Source organism: Lissotriton helveticus, chromosome 1_2 (genome assembly GCF_964261635.1).
Source record: "Lissotriton helveticus chromosome 1_2, aLisHel1.1, whole genome shotgun sequence".
Lineage (NCBI taxonomy): Eukaryota > Metazoa > Chordata > Amphibia > Caudata > Salamandridae > Lissotriton > Lissotriton helveticus.
In genome coordinates this window covers 102652201-102677015 of record NC_136058.1, presented here as the reverse complement: position 1 = coordinate 102677015, position 24815 = coordinate 102652201, and the positions used below count along the sequence as shown (strand labels likewise).

General features: G+C 41.8%; 1 protein-coding gene across 14 annotated transcripts in view; it reads right to left on the bottom strand.

Moving 5' to 3' along the window:
• Window positions 1-24815, bottom strand: part of DOCK7 (dedicator of cytokinesis 7) — an 870736-nt gene that overhangs the window by 592252 nt on the left and 253669 nt on the right. For all 14 annotated transcript variants that reach the window (XR_013603568.1, XR_013603571.1, XM_078669468.1 and 11 more), the window contains exon 9: window positions 3288-3437. Coding sequence is in view for 12 of the 14 variants with exons in the window: in XM_078669468.1 (XP_078525594.1) it covers window positions 3288-3437 (150 nt within the window). In the remaining 2 variants the exon portion in view is untranslated. The remainder of the gene's footprint in view (window positions 1-3287; window positions 3438-24815) is intronic.

Here is a 24815-nt window from a genome sequence, read left to right as displayed (position 1 = left end):
TGGTTTATAATGCCTACTCCCTTGATGCAATCTATAAAATTCTTGAGCAATGACATGCAGATTTCAACAATGGGAAACAGCCTTTATCATACAGGACCTTTACCACACAGTCGGTACTATGCAGGTATCTACCATGTAGGCAAGTATTTGTACCTTTTTTTTTTTTTTTTTGAAAACCTTTATTGACATCAAAGGAAAGACAAGTCGAGGCCTACAACCAAGCCGGCCGGCCGCAATGTGCAAAATAATCAGGAGTCACCAGGCAAATATTACATAATCAATCAACACACAGTAGAGGCCGTACAATCGTAGAAGGGGAAAATTACAGAAACCCAAGGGCTAAAACACAGGAGTAAATAAGGCTTAATTTTATAATATGGGGAGAAGACATATGACAGGCTCACTTTCAATACGGAGGCATCCGATATCCCAAACCAACCTCAACATTAATAAGGGGGCATGGGGGCAAAATATCGGGGGGACAATACAGTGCATTCAAGAAAATCAGGATACGTGAGACACAATCAGCCCCAGAGCATTATCATCGTAACATGCCCGCCACCCAAGACACTACCAAGCCAGAACAGCGGGATCGGAAAAACAATGCATCAAAACCAGCCCGTCATAATAACCTCTGGGACACAGGAAGGAAAAAAAGGGGGGGGGGACGAAGTGGGGAAGGGGAAGAGGAAGGGAGAGGAAAATGGAGGGAAGACAAAATAAAACAATAAAAGGAAAATAAGAAAATATGAAAAAACGAAAGGAAGAAGACACGCCGACACAGGCCCCCCGTGGCGGGAAGACAGGAGACAAAAGGAGTAGCGGCCCAAGTGGGGGTATGGCGATCGGGGAGAAAGACAGCCGAAACATAGCAGGAGGATGAACGACGCCACACCCCCCACCCGAAACACACCACAGGAGGTCGGGACAGACGCGGCCTCACGAAAAAGAGATACAAAAGGGCCATAGAACCAGAAGACAAACAAGAAATAGAGCCCAACCCACCCGTCCCACCCTGCACCCCTGTAGAAGGCTATGGCCCACCCTTCAAACAGCGTGCCTGTCCCCCTAAACCAGAACCCGAAATATAGCGAGAAGTAAGAGAGAAGAAAGAGACAAAAAGGCAACAAAAGCAGAGAAAAGAAGACAGAAGGGAGGAGCAGAATAACCATAATCCGAACGGGCGGCCGCAGCCCTCCGCCCAACCAGACAAGCACAATCAAAAACAGACCAGGACGACACCCCATCACGTGCCACAAAACATTAGGAGAAGGGGACCTCCCATCTTTCCACGATTAAAAACAATTATGCTACTAAATCGTATACCGGGAATCAAACGGAAGTCGTACATTTCACCCCCAACCCTTTCGAGCGACAAACCCCACCCACCACATGGCAATGTAAAACCACATACTAAGTACTAAATCAGCATGTAATCGAGTGGAATGGTGACTAGCATAGTTACGTGGGGGGTAGATAGATCCACAAGGGAGCAATAGTCCAAACAGAAAGTATCGATGCATCAAATATCGCAGCACGAGCAATGAAAAACAGGAGTTCAGTTGCGCCACTGGAGCAGGCGAGGTGGCCCCAAGTATAGACACAGGCAAAGTCATGGAAGCAGGCACATTCGGCAGTCCACCAATAGTTTCAGGCAACAATGTCGAACAGGGTCGCAGTACAGCATCCAAGTCCCCGGGGTCCGAACCTTGAAAAGCAGGGCGCCCCAAAGTCACCGACACACTAGATGATCTTCGATCAGTGGCGGACACACTCAAGTCAATTCGAGGGGGGCGAGGCAATGAAGTCTTCGAAACAAGAGGGCGACAAGAAGAAATGGCCGCCCAAAATGGCGGCAGATCGTGGCGTACCCACCGAAACGCCCAGGGCCAGGAAAGCGTGTAGGGATCTCAGGGCTTCCAGGATATCTCTGACCGTCGGCTCACGTCCACCAGATCCGCTCCCCACACCAATAGGCAACACGGGCCCGCCGCCACAGGGTGATTCTCGTTGCAGAGGGTCGGCCGCCATTTCGTGAATCAGCCCAATCGCCGCTCACCAAGACCCCCGGAAAGAACAGTTCTCAAATGTAGGACTTTACAAGCTCCGGGGGTCCCAGCAAGGGCGGCCTCGACGCCAAATGGATGTCTGCCCGAGACGGGTCTCCGCCAGCACCAGCACCGGTGCCCCAATCAAGCGGAGTCCGGGCCCCGAGGACCAGGGCCGCCGGACAAAGCAGCGGCGGGGAGTGACCCCCCCACAGACTCAGGTCCCCGGCCCTCTCACCCACGTCGGCCACGCGGCCACCAGGGCAGGCCCGGGTCAGGATCGCCGGGATCTTCGCACATCGGCTCCCAACACTGGTTCTCGCTCTCGGCCAGGGCCGAGAGCCGTCGGATCCCACCGGCCAGGTCCCGGTCCAAGTCTCGCAGAGGCCCCGATCTCTCAGAGGCCACAACTCCGGAGCCACTGCACACCGAGACCCCGGGGTCGGATGGTAAGTACAAACAAGCCGTTATGTTTCCAATGCCCCAAAAATGTGTCGTCCCCGGACAGGATGGAAGACAGGATAGGCAATCAGGACGGAGGGCTGCGGGAGCCGAGCTAAAGGGCGACCATTACGGCCGCGAGCTAGGCTCCTCCCCCCAGTATTTGTACCTTTAACACGCAATACAATACCACACAGGTAAATCTTTTTGCTTTTAATACCATACTTTTTATGTTATTTTAAAAACGCAGTTTAGGTGTCAGGAGGGGTAAAGGGTGATTTTAGAGTTTAGGTTTGGACAGAGATAAAGAGATAAGGGTGATTTTAGGGTTTAGGGATAGGTATAAGTCAAGGGATATAAGGGAGATTTTAGGGTCTCCCCACCTTCTCTTGATCTTTATACCATTTTGAAAGAGCTCTTATGGGAAGCTAAAGCTCCTTGGAAGCTATTTTTCTTTTGAATTCACAATGTAGTTTCGGCATTGAGGGTTTTTCTTCTTTTCTTTACATTTTTCGCACTCAAGATGAAATTTCTAACTTTTCTACTTCAGCTTCCTTTCTAGAATTTTTGTACTAATTTTTGAGTTGTCTTCAAAGCCTTCTTTCGATCTCAAGCGTGCTTAAGGATGTATGTTTTCAACACTTGAATCAAGTGATACTGGTTTCAAGGTTGATCACTGTATCTGTTTTTCAAGAATGTGTTTCAGAAATGAACCTGGACCTCAAGACCATACAAAGATATTTAGTCAATGGTGAATTGAACTTGGTGTTTCCACATGAGCCTCTCCAACCTCCTTACCTTTATTACAAGGAACACATCTTGAGAAGGATATGTAATGGAAAACACAGCAGATCTAGCCAGTGTGCTAATGGCAGCAGAAGGCACATAAGGGCGGAGCATTCCTTTAACTTGTTCAGAGTTCAAGTCAAAGTAAAAATTCTCTGAAATCTAAAAGAAAAAATCAGAATTATAAAGATTATAGTGACAGACATTAAACTTCAAAATACTGATACAAGGTTAATTTTAAATTAATTAGATAGCGACAACATTGTAACACAAAAATGAGTTGTAGCATCATTAAAAGTGTAGACCTTTTTAATATTTTAGCACTAGACTTGAACCTAAATGCTTATAATGGCAATGTAAATTGAATTGTTTATGTTTCGCTGTACTGGAACCAACGCACAGAAGATTTTAAAAAGAGATATTGTATTTACTGAACTTCCAAACAAGACATGACCATTTTGTGGGATCAGCAAAATGGATGTTGCGTTTCAGGATTCTGGGATGATACACTTGGCATATGTGGCAGTTGGAAATTATGGAGGCTACAGACAGAACAGAGTCTTGCAGCATCAGAACAGAGGGAAGATTGTCTGCTTCTGAAATGCTTGATACAAAGCCTTAATAGCCCTTGCGAAGGTAACAGTTTCAGCTCTCTATGATTTACAAGAAGTAAAGAACAAAGGCATTTGAACTGTACACAAAGGCTCTGTCACTTACAGTCAGAAGACATTTCTGTAATGGCTTGTGTTCATTCTTTAAGAGAAACAAATTGGACCATGAATGCCTGTATAAATGCAAGTTATGTATTTTGGAACGTAATTGAAAGTTTCAGTTTTCAAATTAAAAGTGCCATTTCATATTACACTGCATAGATTAGTTAGATTTCGAAACACTTGTTGTAATCCAAGGAGAGAAGTGCCCCAAATGTTATAGTTTTCTAGCTTGAAAATATCATGGTCTGAACACTGTAGAATGAGGCATATCTTATACACACACCAATCTTTCCATGATGATGTCTATAAGGGTTCACATTTCTAGATGATAGATCTTGTAGCTGTATGTAACATAAGTGTCTATATTAAGCAGTGCCTTATCTATACATTAGAATCAGAAAATACTGGTTTTGCTACCATACATCACAGAAAGCATGAGTAAAACATACATTTTACTAAATCTTTATTTTGTTTATATCCATAATGTTGGCAAACCTATTGCTTGACAAAATTGTCTGGAAGTCAATTAGACTTTTAGTATATACAATAAAGAACTGGTTTATGATTAAGTGTGAAAATTAACATGCCATAAAGTAATTGTTGTTTTTATTAATATTACTACTACTATTATTAACAACAATAGTAATATCCTGTGTAATTTAGTGCTACAACTGATGTTTCCAAGTTCTGTAAATAACAGATTTTACTGCTACCAAATTTATGGTACTTAATTTATCAACCTCATAAAAACAGAAAGCAGAGCCTGTCCTGTGAAGATTCAAAATTTGTGACCTTCAGAAAACTACGTTTTTTTTAGCAGTGAGTATTCAGCTTTAACAATTGTATTTCCACTGCTGAGTAAAAAATGAAGGAATGTGAAAATCTTAGCTACCACAGACATGCTAAATGCTGGCAATGCTCTGTAAAAGTCAGACTAGATTTCTTCACAGAATCTTCGGTAGTGGTCAACTCATTGAATCAAAGAAGAAAGCCTGACAATAGCACAGAAGATGATTACCAATCAGTCTGTCACTTCAACATGGTGGGAAAATGAGAAATCTCCCATGAGCAAACATTTGCGATGGCTGGCTAGTGTGGAAACTGAATGATGAGAAAGTCAGATCTGAAGGTGAGTGGCAGATGAACTATTTATATTGTTTTAAATTGAGCTCTTTTATAAACAGACTGCAAATGCAGAAGGATCAACATGGTAGAAATAAGCTCCCTTTAATTTTTTTAAAGGGGTGGGTTTCTGCGTTTTGAGCCTTCTAGGAATGTAGATACTAAGTTGTCCAAAGTAAAAAAGAGTTCATTTCAGGCAGAGGAAGTGAGAAGACAGAACAAAAGGAAACAAATCAAGATGGATGAGACGTTAGTTCAGCATGGTAGTTCAAAGCTTGCTCAACACCCAACACATGCCCCTAAGAGTTTGTATTAGACCATGAGAGCAACCATTCATACTTCAATCAAATAATCACCAGCAGATGTCAGAGTTGAGCATGTGTACTTAATGGATGCAAGACTTCTAGCACAGTTTCAAAATGGGGTTCTAAAAATAGATTTATTTATGTTCACTTCACAAAAACACAGTTAAAACACTATTACAGTACTGGTTCTGGCTTAAACATACAAAAACACTAAAAGTAGCCAGTTATGACTACCAGCGCACACAATATACACCATACCAAAGTTGTTCTCTTGAAAACTCTTTTTTTCATTTGTGTGCCTTTGGCAAATTGGTGTGTGAGGCATGGTAGGTGGCACAAGTTATGACTATGAATTTGCACGTTTGAGCCAGAACCATAACTACATTTTTAACCGTTTTTTTCAGCAAATGTAATTGTTTTTAATGATGCAATTTTTAACCTCCACTGTGGACCCCAACCACTATTTTATGTGTTGGGGTTCTGCAAATGCTGTAAACAATCCATGGATTTTGTGATTTTCTTTTCTCTAATTACTTCCTCTGATGCCCTTTGTGCCACCCATACCCTTTTAATGGTCTTTTACTTTTTTGTTCAGGACACTAGGCCCATGCCTCACCATCACAAGAGAAATTTTGCACTTTTATTTTTGTTTTGCCCACTCGTGAAGGATCTGCGAATCCCATAAGGTATAGATACATAAGTCTTAAAACTTACATTTCAAAAACTACCGAGCAGATTATACCAAACCAATGCTTTTTGAGTAAAGTTCTAATTTCATGGCAAGTTTGGTGTAAATACATTCAGTGGTCTGGATTGCAGGGCATGTAAAATATCCTTGGAGCCAAAATGAGAAAATAAATCTTTTTTCATCCACCCACCCCCTTTAACTGATTTTCCCTGCAAGAATCTGCATGAAAATGGGCATTTCAGACCTCAGCTAAGTACGCCAAGTGACTGCCAAAATCAAAAAAATGACTTTTCATGGTTAACCATAACTACAAAGTGGCAGCTGCTACTATTTAATAAACATACAAACACAGCTCATTAAATATGGAAAATACTTCACATGTCTATTTGAATTGTGCAACATATTCTAATGGTCCAGGTGAAAAATGGGTTTCATAATCATAATGTAATAATGGCACTGCAAGGTGGTACTATTACATATTGTTTTATCAGCATTCTATTCATGAAAGTTAAAGAAACCCTGAATATTCTCATTCCAATCGGTAGACACTGTTAGCTGCACCTAGCACCGAACAGGTTAATCAATCGCTCCATTCTACAAAGAGAATGTGTATATCAAATCAAAGGATGTTTTTTCTGAAATTATACTTTTTCGTCTAAATAATTCATTCTTTCCTCATCTTTTGTCTACTAACAATTTAATCCATTTTCATTTATTTTCAATCAAAGAAATCCTGCAATTACTGTTGCATTAGGTTGAAGATGGTGCTTATAACACATCAATTTCAGAGGTTTTTTGTTGTTTTTAAGTTGTAGTGTAGTTCCTATATTCCCAATAGGCTCTGAACATTGGAATAATATATCCTATAGATTTGATGTAGGACTGAGGTCGACTAGATCTCTATCGAATACATTAAACTGAATTGTGAATGCCAGCTAGCTCAGAGGTCACTAGAAACGTTCTCGAATAAACTAGAAGGGATTAGTTTCTGACAACCGCATAACCATGAGAACTTTGTTTCCCCAAGAATAAACGTATCTTCAGAGTCGTGGAAACAATAGATAGATATTTTACTCAGTCAATCGTGCATGCTTCGTTTCATCAGAGGTGCAGAGAAATAGAGAGACGGGCGTATTCAATAAAAGGATTTATTGAACAGGCTTCTTTCTCTTGCAAGTAAAGTGAACTGCTACAATCGTAATACTGGTTGCAAAGTATAATGCGTACAGCAAGAAGAGTACTATAAAATAATACTGTAAAAGCACTGTATGGTTTCTAAGCCATATAAATATACATACATAAATAACAAAGGCTAAAGTACCTAACTGGTGCTTCTAAAATACGCCTACCCCAATGTACCTAACCTAAGTCTAGTAAGAGGGAAGAAGTAAGTGTGGTGTAGCATAGGTTTAGTTTTCTTTGTCAAGAATCTATCCAAGATTTCTCTTAGGGTCTAATCAGCTCCGTACCTTGGTTTTAGAATGAAGGAGGTCTGGTATCTCTGTTTCGGGACTCGATTTCCCAACACCCCGCAAGGGGAGCTTGGAAACACTGGAGCTGGATTCTCGCCGAGAGAAATGCAGCCTCTTGATCAGTGCGTCAGCTGGAGGGTTGGCTTACTTTGGCACTTGCTGTAGCCAGCTGCGTCGGGCAAGTAGATAGTCGAGCTGCTCCGAACCACTGTGTGTTTGCTAGGGCAAGTGTAGGCATATTTATACCTTGAAGGTGCCTAGTTTGACGTAAAGCCGGGCATAATAACATCATCAAAGAACCCCAATGGAATGGTAGTTCTTTGAAAACTCCATGAGTTCTTGGACAAATCAATATTCAAGCAAGGGGATGTCTCTGACTGCTTCAGCCGATTTTTCCAAGAAATCGTTGTGGCTTTTTGAAACGGGTGGAAGTAGCCATGCCTGTATTTGGACTGCATGGGCTATGTCTAAATATGGGTATGATTTCTATGCCTATATTAGGGCAATGTGAATTGTACCTATATAGGGGCATGAATTGGGAAATTTCGCTCAAATCCTAAAACGCCATACAACAAAGTGTTTAGGTTAATTTTATAAATAATACTGCTTAACACTGTTTTTCAGAGAATATACATACATTTATATTTGTGTTATAATAGTAGTGATTCTGTCTTGTTTTCATATTTACTGTATTTGAATTGTTAGTATTAGGATTTATTTAAATGTATTATTTATGTAGCATTTGTATGCACAATCAACACTTTCATTATTACTTTAATTAGCATTTTATTTAGCATTTTAATATTAGTTTAATAATAGTTTAGTAATTGTTACATGGACCATTTGTTTTTACATATGGGTGTGTATATGAACTAAGTGACTAATCTAGGTGCACATTTCAGTGAGGTATGTTTAAAACTGATGTTCATATTGAACAACTATATTTTGTATATTTCCCACATCAAAATTTGAAATTTCACTGATGTCATTAACTGTCTATCAATAGGGAAACCCTTGAAATCTAAAAATGAGGATGATGTTTTAGAAAAGCTATACATGTATGACGCAAAATGCATCACTACCACCATAGCACTGCTTGTACAATCCAGGGTATCAAAAGATATTCAATTTGAACATCAATAACATTTTACATTATATCAAACTTTAACAATGTCAGTCCTGCATCTCAGTGAAATATTTATGATTGAATTCCCCTATCATAGATTTTTATTGCATGCTTTCAGCTATCCAAGCCTTTTGCGCATATAGAATTCAAATATACAATGGAGCAAGTAAAACATCCAATAGAGAAGAGAAGGAAATAGGTAATGCACAGTGTTAAGACAAGGCACAAATATGACAGAAGAGGAAATCAGAAAAGTGGTGTCTGTGTTCAATGTTACCCCACAACTAAGCTACTGCCAAGAAAAGAAACCCCTTAGACCTTGTTATCTTCGTTTTGCTGACTATTTTGAATGACGGCTGAGTGCAAAATAGGTTTTGAATTCTTCCTACTCAGCTGTGTGCTTAATTTTCAAAATTTGTGCAGTTTGGACCCTCTGTGCAGATGATTAGTCAACAGAATATGAATGGATTTATTGTTAAAGTGCCTACCAAGAGGCAATATTCCATTGTGAATCACTTCAAAGACTAATCAATCGGAAACGATCTATCCTCATATAGCAGATGATAAGCAGAGAATACTATGTGAGTTCCCCTAGGTATGGTACCATCTGTAAAGATACATATATCACTAGGCAGCATAGAAACTTCTTTAGCTGTATTACCAGATATTCTGAGACAAATACAAAAGGAATATGGTAGTGAACCTTATAGTTGATTTTAAAAGGTTCCTAGTAAAGTTAGTGGAAGGTGGCTTTGCTTCCAGAACACCAGAGCCTGACAGTGACTCCTTGAAATGAGTGTGAACTATCCACAATGATTTCAGAACGTATAGATCCACACATTGGGATACTGTGAGTACTCGTCCAGTGAAGACACAACTCAAGTTCCAGACTGAGACAGAAGGTACAGTAAAGAAGAAAGCTCTGAAACCAAGAAAAAAGAAGCAAGAAAAAAAGAGGTGAGACATTCAAGCAGTTGTTAAATTATCCTAATTCATGTGCATCATTGGACAATGAAGATTATTATCTGGACATGGACTACTGTAAGGAGTTATTCAGTTTTAATCATTATGGTAATAAATACATTCATCGATCAACTGCTCAACATGAAATATATATATATATATATTCACTGAAAAAACCATAGGTTATAGACCTATATAGTTAGGAATTAGCATTTAAAAAACCTTATTTTACTCACACAAAACCATTGAAATTCCATATATAGTTAGTTGCACTAACTATATATTGCGCACCCGCAATCCACTGCTGATGATGTCACATATTACATCATTCATGACATGGTCAGTGACATCACTGATGACATCACTGATGACATCTCAAATGACATCACTGATGACATCACTGATGACAACATCCAGTGACTATGTTTCTGTAAAGTTAAAATATGTCTTACATATTGAAGAATGAGTGGATGTATAAGTGTCTGGACGAAGGATTTAGTAGGTGCATGACTGAACGTATGAGTGAGTGATTAAATGTGTCTCACTGAGTGCATGGGTTAGTGACTAAACTGTCTTAATTTGTGCATCATTATGTCTGTTGTTCTGTAAACTGCTGCATGTGTTGATCAGTAGCTATATGAGTAACTATATGGGTTATTGATTGATTGCCCAAGTATTTGCATGGGAGACTGAGTGTGTGTGTGGCTGGCTGGGAGGTGTGTGACTCTGTACAGATCAATGTGTACTTGTATCAATGATTGTATAAGAGAGTAAGTATGTGTTAGTATATGGTTGAAAACGTAAGGTGCTCTATGTTTAACTGTATAGAGTAGAAAATGGAAGTGTGATTGATTCTTTACAGGACTGACTAGGTGTGTGAGTAACTCCATGGATGAGTGGCAGAGTGTGAGTGTCTGTATAGGTGTATGAGTGCATATGATAGTGTTCTAAACATGAGTGATTCTATGTATGAATGATTGTATGGGTGAATGAGTGAATGTGTGTGTAGACGTAGGAATCAGTGAGTACGTATGTAGTAACTACTATTGGTGTGTCAATGGTTTCAAAAATTATACTCTGTTTTTAACACTGGGTGAAACAGAGGTTATATTAAAATGTGAGGAGATGCATTGTATTGTCACATGAATGATATCATCAGTGATGTGGTCATTGATGTCAAATGAGATGTCATCAGTGATGTCAAATGAGATGTCATCAGTGATGTCATCAGTGATGTCATTTGAGATGTCATCAGTGATGTCATCAGTGATGTCACTGACCATGTCATGAATGATGTAATATGTGACATCATCAGCAGTGGATTGCGGGTGCGCAATATATAGTTAGTGCAACTAACTATATATGGAATTTCAATGGTTTTGTGTGAGTAAAATAAGGTTTTTTAAATGCTAATTCCTAACTATATATGGTCTATAACCTATGGTTTTTTCAGTGAATTTTCAAGGTTTTGTAAATGCTAATTCCTAACTATATATGGTCTATAACCTATGGTTTTTTCAGTGAATTTCAATGGTTTTTTAATAGCAAATATCATAAGCTGTCGAATGTCAAGTACGTGGTAAGTGAAAACATTTTCGTGTTTATGCACACTGATCTGCTTTGAATGGTGCCCCCCCCCCCTCATTTCTATTAGGAGTACTCTCTCTTTGCAGATAGTGAAAGGTAGTTAACGCAGGCCTTTGCCCCCGTTGTAATCCGTCGTGCCTGCTTCTCTCTCCATTTGATTGATTCTTATCCAAGTATTTACTGTTTTAGAATTAGTTCTCTTTGGTTCATTCTCTATTTACAAACAAACACAGAGTCGCAATACTCTGTTTAGTCTTTGCAGATAACGAAAAATCGTGTAAAAAAAAAGAAAAGGAATCGAGCAAAATCAGTAGGCCACTAATGGGATCTCTTTTTGACCTCGCTAAAATAGAAACATTAGGAACAACCCCTCATGACAAATACAAAACTAGTGAGATGAACTGAACTCCACACAATGATGGCTGCAAAACAGCTCGGCTCCGCCACCCACCCCGCCCAAAATAACGATAAAGAGCGGCTGCCATGATTGGTTGCGGAATGGCCACAACGGAGCTACGAAATGGTGCTGCTCTCATGCTAACCCCAGCTTCGGTCTGAAACATCCAGAAACACTGTAGACTACCAATTCGATCAGTTCCGGTAGCGCCCCAATGTAACCCGGTAGAGAAGAACTAGCCCTCCCCTCTTTGACTGATGGTTCTTGTTGCCTGTCCTTTCTGTTGTCATTTAACAGAACTATTTAGCCTGCTGAAAGGGGTTGTGTTTCGACCGCTGGTTGGTGAAGACATTTTGACTATATTCTGGACCTGCGTTGTCGCGTAATGCGTCATATGACGCGCCGCGTTAGCGCATCCGGAAGTCATCCGGGGCGCGCAGCGCGTAACGTAAGCATAACAAGTCATGTGACTTGTTAATAAAACTTTTCATTGGTTCATTTTACTTTTCTTATTCTAATGATGAAAGCCTTGGTCATATCACCTAAAAATTACGCTTTTAATTACTTCCAAACATTATTTTCTCTTAAATATATGTTATAATGTTCCAGGCTAATGTACTTTCCCGGAAATTTTACAACTGTCCTGCAAGTAAAATATATTCTTTTTTCGAGAAAAAGAGCGTTTCTTCGTCCCATGACGGAGCCGTTGAGCAAAAGAGGGTCGACCTGCTGTCTTAGTCGCCGATACGCCTGAATATGAGATTCTTATCGATCACTTTATGTTGCAGGAGTAGAAAACACAACAGCCCTTGACCATTTATCTTTACTGCGTTCCTTCGTATTATACCTTTTACCCTTCATGTAATTGGTCTGCTTTATTTCACTTGCCTTTTAATGATTCTAAAACAGTGACTATTATTAAAAACTTTACCAATGTATACACTACTACCATGTTTTCTTTTAAAAACCTTTATTGTGAAAATTTCATTATACAAATACGAGCCTATAACCACGTGGGCCTGCCACGGAGCAAACTGTAATCGTATATGATGAATAGACATTTACACTGTAGAGGAACGTAACGGGCGGGCCATTAGGTTGCAAAAACTAAGGTGTCTAACAGTTACGGAATCGGTGGACGTACATTTTATAATTAAAATACGACAGTGCCAGTTACAATAAAATTATCTAGATATACATTTGCGGGCAAGTACCATGGGTGACGTTAATTCGAATTTTCAACAGTACAGTAATCAATAACACATCAGAACTTAATATCAATAGGGATGTCGAAATATTCAATCAATTCTCGTCCCCGCCCGCCATGTGCTTCAAAACTGCATACGTATCTCGTGATTTCAAGGTTCTGCAACCAGTACACAACAAGGAGTTACGAGTCCCATTTATTCCGGCGCCATTTTGGGCGAGGACGGGCAGGTCCAGGATATAGTCAAAATGTCTCTACCAACCATCGACTATGATGATGTTCATATGCTGTATTTATTAGAGTAACACTCATCTGCCCACATGAAATTAATTTACCACAATCTAAACATGTCATTTTAATCTTTCCAAAGTTCTTCTAAATATTTGGGACCGTTTCCCTTGCCTCTGAAGCTCTCAGTGCCACTTCTTTGATGAATGTACTAGCAGGTCAGGGGTTCTCCTCCAAATCTCTCTTTTATGCAGCACTATAATTAATTGGTGCCACCTCTCCATATGACGATGCATGGTATAGTTACCACAACTATATATTTTTTCGGTTCCTCTGGAGAGTTCATCGTGGCAGATGAAGCGTGTAACATACCGGGCATTTACCTTTTTTTGCATGTACAGGAAAGGAAAAAAAAATCGAGCGTTCGAGTTCTTAGGTGTCCCAGGGCCATTTTAGTGGACCAGGCCCAAATCCAAAGAACAGCTATCTCACAGGCTAATGGGGCGACCCACGCCGAGTTTCAGCATTGTAGGATGACCACACAAGTACAGCAACTTGCTAGACATCACCTCGGTGCCATCCGGATCTCGGCGCCCCACTGCAGATGAAGTGCCTCTCAACTATGAAACCACCACGGTGACATCCGGATCTTGGCGCGTTGTGCTGCCTTCGGCCTATTCGCACATCGGTCCGCTACTGACGCCATCTCACAGGCTAATGGGGTGACCCACGCCGAGTTTCAGCATTGTAGGATGACCACACCAACTTGCTAGACATCACCTCGGTGCCATCCGAATCTTGGCATCTCAACGCCTAGTGGTATCTTCCATACAGAAAATATTGTTACGCTGCCTTTGGCCCCATTCGCACATCAGTCCGCAACTTAGACATCACCTCGATGCCATCCGGATCTTGGCATCTCAGCGCCTTGTGGTGTCAGTCAGAAAATATTGTTGCGCTGCCTTTGGCCCCATTCGCACATCAGTCCGCTACTGACACCATCTCACAGGCCAATAGGGCGCCCCACGCCGACTTTTACCATTGTACGATGGCCACACCAGTGGCACAACTTGCTAGACATCACCTCGGTGCCATCCGAATCTTGGCATCTCAACGCCTAGTGGTATCTTCCATACAGAAAATCTTGTTACGCTACCTTTGGCCCCATTCGCACATCGGTCCGCAACTTAGACATCACCTCGGTGCCATCCGGATCTTGGCATCTCAGCGCCTTGTGGTGTATTCTCTTCAGAAAATATTGTTGAGCTGCCTTTGGCCCCATTCGCACATCCGTCCGCAACTTACACATCACCTCGGTGCCATCCGGATCTTGGCATCTCAGCGCCTTGTGGTGTCTTCTACTCCGAAAATATAGTAGAAAATATTGTTGCGCTGCCTTTGGCCCCATTCACACATCAGTCCGCTACTGACACCATCTCACAGGCCAACAGGGCGCCCCACGCCGACTTTTACCATTGTACGATGGCCACACCAGTGCCACAACTTGCTAGACACCACCTCGGTGCCATCCGGATCTTGGCATCTCAGCGCCTTGTGGTGTCTTCAAATCAGAAAATATTGTTGCGCTGCCTTTGGCCCCATTCGCACATCGGTCCGCTACTGACGCCATCTCACAGGCCAACGGGGCGCCCCACGCCGACTTTCAGCATTGTAGGATGGCCACACCAGTGCGGCAACTTACTAGACACCACCTCGGTGCCATCCGGATCTTGGCGCGTTGTGCTGCCTTCGGCCTATTCGCACATCGGTCCGCTACTGACGCAAACTCACAGGCCAACGGGGCGCCCCATGCCGACTTTCAGCATTGTAGGATGGCCACACCAGTGCTGCAACTTGCTGGACACCACCTCGGTGCCATCCAGATCTTGGCGCGTTGTGTTGCCTTCGGCCTATTCGCACATCGGTCCGCTACTGACGCCGCCTCACGTGCCAACGTATTTTCTCCTAATTTTACACCCTATGCCGCATAACAGGTCATGTGACTTGTTTATAAAACTTTTCATTGGTTCATTTTACTTTTGGTTTCCTAATGATGGAAGGCTTGATCATGTGACCTAAAAACAACACTTTTCATAGGATGAAAACTTTTTTTTTTCCCCAAACGATGAAAGCCCCACCTTGTTTCTGGATGTTTCAGACTGAAGCTGGCGTCAGCATGAAAGCACCACCATCTCGTAGCTCAGTCGTGGTCATTCCGCGAGCAATCATGGCAGCCGCTCCCCACCGGAAGCCTGCAGGAGTCGGAGCCCCCAAAACTTTTGATGAATTCTCAAGGCGGAGGGGACGCTTTCGAGAATGAGGTCCAAGACCTAGCAGACAAGCGTCCGATTTCCAAGGTGTCCCAGGGCCATTTCAGTGGACCAGGCCCAAAAAGGAAACAGCCTGCCGCCATTTTGAGAGTCCTGTGACAGCCGCCTATCGCTGCACCGCAAGAGTGGGCGCAACTCAGCTGAATTGCGGCTTTTGACACAGTGGACCAAAAACGGACGGAATGGCAACTGAAACGGTAAAGGGGCGCCCCACTACAACAGATGACACTCCACCTGGAGAGGCCCGTTCACGCCGCCTCCCCTGGGGCGCTCCACGCCGTTATTCGGAGCAGCATTGTAGGATACCAAAACCAGTGCTGCAACTTACTGCACATCACCTTGGTGCCATCGTTCTGCTGCCTTGGAACTATTCGCGCAACAGTTTGCTACTGATGACCCACCCCCCGCGACGCCCCATGCCGTTATTTGCTGGGTGGCAACTTACTAGACATCACTTTCGTGTCATCTAGATTTCAACGCGTTCTGCTGCCTTGGAACTATTCGCACAACAGTTTGCTACTGATGACCCACCCCCCGTGACGCCCCACGCCGGAAATCTGGACGTTGTGCTGCGTTGGGACTATTCGCACAGCCGACCGCTACTTCGTTGTTTTTCCCTAAAAATGTTTATATGTTATTACTATTTTTGTTTTCTTGTATATATTTATAAATTATTAAAGTTTTATAATCTTACTACTTTGTCGGAGTGCTATATATTTTTAATGTGACACATAATTGTAAAAACTTTGATGTACAAACAGTCATCCCTGGAATCTTCCGCTTCAGGCTCGGTCCCCTCCCCAATCACAATACAGGATGGTTTTCAGATAATAGCAACGCTTCTGCTGTGACGGATCTCATCGAGTGTGGGCCTTGATCTACTATAACTCCTTTGAAGAGGGGTGATTCTTTACAGCTGTGGCCATAAACTACATCTGCAGGGCTAGCTGATACCCTAGGACCAGCCTGGACAATCGGACACAGAGGAAAAGGAGTGTCAGAGGGTGCGGTAGTGAATAGGGCGAAAGGGAGGTGTCGGGCGGGCACAGGGTGTGATTCTCAGGGAACAGCAGCGCAGATGGGGGAGGTTTATTACCCATGCATAAGACAGAGAGCGGGGGTGACCACTGCCTGGGGGAGATGTTTGCGAGGGTGGGGAGCCATGCTAAGGATCGACAGCGTGCACAGAGTGGGTCTGGTCAAGGCATCTAAAATGGCTGCCGTGCACGACAAAAGTGTGGCATTTGAAAAAAGACAAGATGGCGCAGACAATGTTTTTCAACACTTCCTGATTTCCTTCGAATCGAACGTTAACAGACGTTGGGGCATATTACCAAAGTTAAGCGATATTTATCCCTAACGATGCTTAGCAACGATTTTTTTACCGTCAGAAATTATCGCAGATAAACCTTGCTATTATCAAGGTTTATCGGAAATACGATAAAAAACGACCGCAATGCATTAATATCGCTGAAAACTCAGCGATATTCATGCATTACCGAGCTAATGCTCTTAGCCATGTTATCCACCTCCCATTGGATAACATGGCTAAGAACTGCTCAGGGCAGGTGGTAGCTTTTAGAGATATTCGCCCTTATCTCGAATATTTCCAAAAGTTGATAATAGGAGATAGCGATGTTAGCGACTGTTTCCAGTCGCTAACATCTTGGCATGCCCACTTTGCATGTCATTAGTGATAAATATCACTCACATGCAAAGTGGGGCCCAAGATGGTCGCTATCTTCTACTAGCCGTCGCTAACTGGTGTTAGCAACAGCTAGGTAATACACATATAATTTTATCTCCGCGAAGCGGAGCGCTGTTACAGATATATATCTTGTTTCTGAACGTTAATTTCTCAAAATGCACTGAAGCACATATATTGAGACCTAGCAAAGGCACATCGGGCTACCAGTCCCTACAATTTTGCCAAGTTTCGTGCAAATCCATTCAGCTGTTCGATCCTACCGAGAGACAAGATGGCGGCCGCTACGGACTGTTTGGAATGTTTACAGACACCGGAGAGCCAATCAGCTTCGCTTCGCAAAGCTCCGTAACGCGAAAAGTACGCGAAGCGGTGCGCTGTTACAGATATATACCTTTTTTTGAACGTTAATTTCTCAAAATCCACTGGAGCACATATATTGAGATCTAGCAAAGGCACATCGGGCTACCAGTCCCTACAATTTTGCCAAGTTTCGTGCAAATCCATTCAGCTGTTCGATTATTATTATTTTTATTTTTTTTTGCCCCGCGGGGCCCTTTTAAAACCTCCACATCAAACCTAGGGGGTGAGCGACAATGTACTATGCCCCCTTATGGTCATTTGCCCCTTCGCTTTGGCCTCCTCTTGTCTCTCGATCCTACCGAGAGACAAGATGGCGGCCGCTACGGACTGTTTGGAATGTTGACAGACGCCGGAGAACCAATCAGCTTCGCTTCACAAAGCTCCGTTGCGCGAAAAGTCCGCGAACCAGAGCGCTAACCGGTCCGCTGTTACAGATATATATCTTTTTTTAAACGTTAATTTCTCAAAATCCACTGGAGCACATATATTGAGACCTACAAAAGGCACATCGGGCTACCAGTCCCTACAATTTTGCCAAGTTTCGTGCAAATCCATTCAGCCGTTCGGGCTAAAAGTGAGGCCAACCGCCCTATGGAAAACTCAATGTTAAAAACACGTTTTGGGACCCCCCTTTTTTCTCGGCCCCCACTGGACGAACCCCCCCCAAATTTTCAAGGGCTGCTCAGAAACAAAATGTGCCATTTTCCTGAAAATTTCAGCCAATTCCGTCCACAAACGCCAAAGTTATTAGACATAGAATTTTCAAAAAACCCATAGAGAAAAAATCCTAACTATATATACCTACTGGCGACCGCCAGTAGGTAATATATACTTTTACACAAAGGGAAAACTGCCTAATTCCTTTGGCTAGCAGTCTTGAGGCATTTCAAGAACGATTTGTCTATTTCAATACTGATAGCAGACCTAATCCATTAGCATCTTATTTACAGGATTCCTAGCAACTGAAAAATGTTTCGCTTGCCAGGGACAAAGGCTTTTATTCTTCCGAATTTCTTGACTCGCTCCTGGTACAAAGTAATTGTAAAGTAAAGCATCTAATACCCGATCTCTTGCACGTTTGTATCGTGGAGATTCATATTACTCATAGAACTGTTAAGCAACCTACTTGTATGCGTTCTGTACTCCTCAGATTTAGAAATCAAAGGAATTTTTAAATATCTAAGTCTACTCACATTTTTCAAATTGAAAGTGGAAAAAAGTATATCTAATGATGATGTGAATAACAATTCAAAATGTTACTTTTAAAATGACATTGTATGACTCACATTGTGGCGGTTAGGTGATAATGTATGAATGCAAAGATTGTTGCTTGAAGCTACAGGTTCTATAGCAAATAGAGTGGATCATTGGTATGCTACTTATTCGCCTGTTGCAGTGACAACTAGTGTAGGGAAATTGTGCTGCTGGTAACCAAAGAGTCTTAGTTCTGTGAACAAAATAGCTGAAAATGAGTAATGCTTTTGGATTAGTGGATTAACATCCAGGCCAAAACCTTCAAGAGAAACTAAAATATTAATTTCCACATTTATTTATGTGGGCATACAACAAGGCACAGCTTATTCAGCAAGAGAAGCCACTGAGACAATCAGGGAAACTGACAGAAAGATAATGCAGATTACTTTTAAAGTCTAGGACAACATTTTTTAGAACTCTATTTAAACATATCTAAACTATCTCATGTATTACTACTTCTGCCTTAAATATACTCAAAGAATTCTTTAAACAGGGACAAGTTCACATTTGTGCCAGAATGCAATTAAATTGGGCATTAAAAACATTCAAATCTCACAAAGTATCTTGGGCTATTATTAAAGATATTCCTCTCTTTACACTGTATAATCTCAGTGCACGACAGCAACTGATCTCTAAATGAAAGGAATCCTACACTCTTCTCTCAGTGCAACGGGTAGAGAGTACACCTATTCCCCCAACAGACAATCCCCATTTAATGTTGTTTTTGCCTGGAATTATTTTTTTTAAACATCTTTTTATTTGTATTTATTGACAAAGAAGACACAAACAACCAAAACATACATTTTTATCTTCACACTTAAATACAACATAAGTTTTTACACTGCAGTGTCCATTAAGGCAGGATAATATACATATCTCCCTTTTCTAATTGGTTAAGAATATTTGTTTACCTATTACAGCTTGTAATTTCTCTTGGTGAAACAAACCTCTTTAAGAAGGTACGAACCCATACATAATATATTTCTCCAAAATTCATTGTATTTTGCCTTTGAATTTCATCGTCCCCTCAATAGAAATTCTGTGTTAGTTAGCAGATTTTTGTGCACCAATTCTTTGGGACACTGCCGTTTTTGTGATGAAATTACCATTTATAGTTCTTGTAATTCTACCTTGCCTGGCCGTGCTTGTATATCACTTGCTGCACCTGCATTATTCATCTCTTTTTACTGTACTTTTCTGAACAATGTTGGCTATGTTATTAGGATAAATGTTTTGTGTTGTGGTCTCACCGAAGGATATGTTTATCTACTACATGTTCAGAAAATAGTAAAATGTGTAGTTACCTGGTATCTTCCTCCAAGGAAGGCATTCAATACAGCTGTATAGTCAAAGGCCAATCTTACACACATATGCATGTTGATAAATTATATAAGCTCATTACTATTTACACTACAAATACGTTCTTTTGACCTCTGCAGTAGAAATTTCGAATCAGCACAATCTCAGGTAAAATACAGCAGCTTTTGCTCACCCAAATTCAGACACTTTGCTCATCTTCTTGTTGCTTTATTTCATATGTCTAATGCAACTGACATTTCACACCTTTTTAAAACAATTGAATCTGTATTGCTGACTGGCTTGAACCAGTACCTGCATTTTTTGGTTTGCTTTTTGTTAACTTGCTGCATGGATTTTCAACAGTTTTCATCTTCATATTGTAATTCCATTCATCATCATCCTAAAACAATACGCTTGCGCGTAAGCTACAGCATTCTACTTAGGTTCAAATTTACTCTCTAGCGCAAATATACATTGGACTCTGTGCTTTCAAAAGTTTTAACCCCCTATCATAATACCCCTCATTTGGTACAATGTAACTATTCATTAATAAGGCTGCATTGTTTGTGTCACCACTGGTGCTAACACGTGTAAAACAAGTATATTTGGAGCGCCACTTTCGACATATTTAAATGCACTGAGTTCCCTTGCACACAGACTCCAACGCCTTATTCAGCTGCATCATCGAAGACTTCACTCTTCAGTTGTCTGTTGGCATCTACTTCTTTAGTGACAACTTTGGTGAAGTTAGTTCCCCCTTCATCTCCTCTATTAATTCTTCAGGTACCGGATTTCTTGTTCACATCGTTGCTTTCAGCTTTAGATTCCATCTTTTTTTGTAGATAATCTAGAAGCCTCATCTTTTTGTATGCCATCCATCTCAGAATAAAATGAATTCAGTTGAACATGAGGACCGAGACTAGTTGCTGCTGCCAGCCCTTGCCATGTTTTGTTAGTTTTTCTATTTTTAATCCATTTTTTTATTATGGTTTTCCATGGTGCATAGTCGCATTGGACTTAAGTCTATTGAATTTACTAGCTTGATCATTATCAATGTACATTAACATATAATGACATATAACTAATTTTTAGAATGACTATTCATATTCACATTCACTATGACTGCTTCCCTATCAATTTGAAGGGGGTGAGGTGGGTTCAAGAGCATTGGGTTAGTTCTTCTTTAGAGTTCCCTAAAAGCACATGTGTATTCATATTCTTATCATTGACATATATTTTACAATGCATGATTTTATGCATCATTTTATTTACATGCTTTCATAGTGGAACAGCTACTAACTGCCTTGAGTACTGTTTGTATTTGTGATGCTGTTAAGCTGATTTTGAACTGCTACATATCAGTAGCTGACCTTTCCAGATCCTTCTTTGATTAGTTTTAGGAGTTCCAGGAGGACAAGAAGGATGCAATTCCCTAAGATGTCTGAATTTCATTTCAAGTAGGTGTAAGTGATGTGAAGCAGGACAGTCAATGTGATCTGGTCTACTGACAATATGTATTTTAAAGGTAATTATTGTTCCAAACATCACACCGTGATTGTAAATGAAGTAACATTTTCTGTTTTCAGCATGTGCTGCTTGTAAATCAAATGCTTTGCACAGAGTGAAAACCAGTGCAGTTCTCCCTAAAGAAGTGGTCTGTGAGTTGTAGTGGAAGACTTCTATAATAATGTTTTAAAGAATGGCTGCCTATCTTCTCACTCATATTGAGCATGAATGTTCACACAGTAGTGTTTGGGGAACGTGTGGGTAATAGATCATGTTGCAGCTTTACAAATATGTACCAGCGAGATGCTGCTTGGGAAAGCCATTGTGGCTTCCATTTTGTAAACTGAATGTGCTGTAGGTACAGTAAGTAGAGTCTGTTTAGCTTAGGCATAACACACTGGACTACACCTGAATATCCACATATCAAGAACGACCCTGGAAATAGACTTTCCTAGGTATGGCTTGCCGCCAAAAGCTACAGTAAGTAACTTTACCATTCAAAAGATCTAGTATGGTCAGTGTAATACATGCAAGCTGTCTTAACATCTAGAGTCTGTAATGCCCTTTCTACAACGGATTCAGATTGTGGGAAGAAATGACCAAGTCAATGGTTTGATGGACATGTAAGAGGGAGACGACTTAAGGTAGAAACCAAGGGTCTGTTAAGAAACAAGCCAGTACTTGTGTACTGGAATGAAAAGTTCCTCACAGAGAGAGCTTGCAGTCCAACAACTCTATGTAAGGAAGTGACTACAATGAGGAAGACAGCAGCTGCTGTCTTGCATAGTGGTTTGCAAGTACTACTTGCCAATAGTGGCAGAGTGGTGAATAAACGTTTTCCATTTTGCCGCGTAACAAGTCCTTGTAGTGGGCTTCCGAACCTGCTTAAGAACAACTCAGCTAGCTTTGGGTTCTGGTGAGTGGTAAAAAGGTTGATTACCAAGTCACCCCAACGGTGGAAGTACTGGTGAAGTAGTTTGACTTTCATTTCCAATTTGAGCGCTGCTTAATGCATCCTTTAGAGCTTTTGCTGTCCACCCTGGCGACGGATTCTGTCAGGAGAAAGACTTGATGACCAATAGTCCAAATTCAAATTGTCTGAGATAACTCAGACAGATGGGTTGAATGCATGCCCCCCGTTTCAGGATGTGGTACATAGTGCTCATGTTATCTGTACAAATGAGCACTATCTTGCAAATCTGTTTGCAAGAAGCTCAGAGCACTAACTGAACGACCTTTAATTCCAAGAAACTGATGTCTGGACTTTGAGGCTGAGGAAACCATTGGCACCAAATTGTGAGGAAGCACAAAGATGCACCCCACCAGTAAGGGAGCCATCTGTGCTGAATGTCCCTTGCAGCTGGGTTTGAGGAATCACCTGCCTAGTAACCAGTTGTTGCTGTTTCACCATTGCAAGTTGTGCTGAACTCTGGTCTCTACCAACACTAGACCCTCACCACTGACCAGTTGCTTGTAACAACTGGCAGACACTTTTGTAGAGAATGCATGTGCGAGAAAACATTGGGGAATATTAGACTACAAGAAGGGATCATTTCCAACAGTTTCGAGATCGTTCACTGATATGGGAAAAAAATATCTGAGGAAGACTTTGCCTGTCACTGTATTCTGTATGGCTCCATAAAACGGTTGGGAAGAGAGGTGAGATTTTTTGGGATTGATCTTAAAACCTAATGTGTGGAGGAAAGACATTGTTTAGAAAACGAGAACCAGACAATTACATATTTATCAATCCAGTCGAGTAGAGACCCCCTTCCCACTGGTTAGGCCCGGTATGGGATAATACCAGCCCAGCAATCTATATGTAAAGTACATGGTTGGAAGCATTTGTTATCCTGAGTATACTCTAGCAATATCAAAGCAAAGGTCCCCTGGGTTACACACTGCAAATCGAATATAATAAACCGTCTAATCCCCCATGCCCCCCAGGAATGCCATGGCTGGGTCAGTGACCAACTATGAAGGAATCTATTATTGTTTCAGGCACAGCTTTAAGAGGGTGTAGGATAACATCCTGTGACGTGCCTTCTAGTCCTTGTGTCCTCCCGCCGGTTCCTCATACTAAGAAAGACTACATGCCCTCAGAACCGATTCCCACGTGGTGTAATCAGGGGGTGTCTGGTGCCTCCCCAAGGGAGGAAGAATCTGGTTGTTTATGCTCTCTACTAATGCCTCCCATGCCCTGGTGACCTCCAAGGATCCTCTGCCTCGTCTGGCCTCTCTTAGGTGTATAGCCCCCTCATAGTCCGTCCAGCATATGACCTCCTTTTCCATCCCTCCGCGGTGGGCTCCCTCGGGGACTTCCAGTGTCTGGCAATCTCCCCCTTGGCCAGGAGGAGTGCCAGGTCCTGAAATCTGCTGGTCACTTTATTCTTAGAGGTGTGTCTGAACCAGTGTAGCAAACAATGCCCAAGTGAACCTCCCTCTCGATCACCTCAGCCAGTAGATCCGTCACTGCCCCCCAAAAGTCTCCCAGCGTCACATAGAACCAGAACATATCAAGTAATTCGGCCCCTGATTATTCACAATGGGGGCATTTAGCAGCCTCCTTTGCAAAGTAACAGTTTATCTGTCCAGGTGTGAGATATGCCCTATGAAGTACATAAAAGTTGATCAGTTGAAATCAGGTTTTCCTACACACTTTGGGAAAGCGACCCACCGAGTCATCCTAAACTGTTTCTTCTATGGGAACACCCAAATCTTCTTCTCACCGCGATTGTAAATTATCAAGTATGGACAATACCTCGACTTGAAGCTGGCTGTACAAATAAGTGACTGCCGAATATGTGCCCGAGGAAGCTACTAGATATAGACATCCTCCCGGAAGTGGAGGTTCTGATAGCCCTGACCCTCAATGTTTTTGAACTGCTGCAGTGAGGGGCCTACGCAACAGGAAATGCCCCTGCAGTAAATCACAACACCCCCAAAAGTCTTTGAACGAAAGCAAAGAGCCATCCTCATACGGGACCACAATTGTTGTTGCCCCGTCTGCCATCCATTCCCTCTGTCCATGCTAGTTTCCACCATGAGGAAGTTTAGAAGAAATTCCAGCAGAATTTCTGGGGTATATGGCCGTCTAATTTTCGGCTAGTGTAAACTCCTTACCCAATACTTGCTAAGTACTCTAAATTCAGAACTGTCTTCTGTTCTTGTGGCAGGCATCCACAATACAATGCAGGATAGCAGTAGAAGAGCCAGTACAGAAGGATCCAAGTTCTTTGTCCTGTGGACCCTCCTGGCCAACCATTGCATGAGCC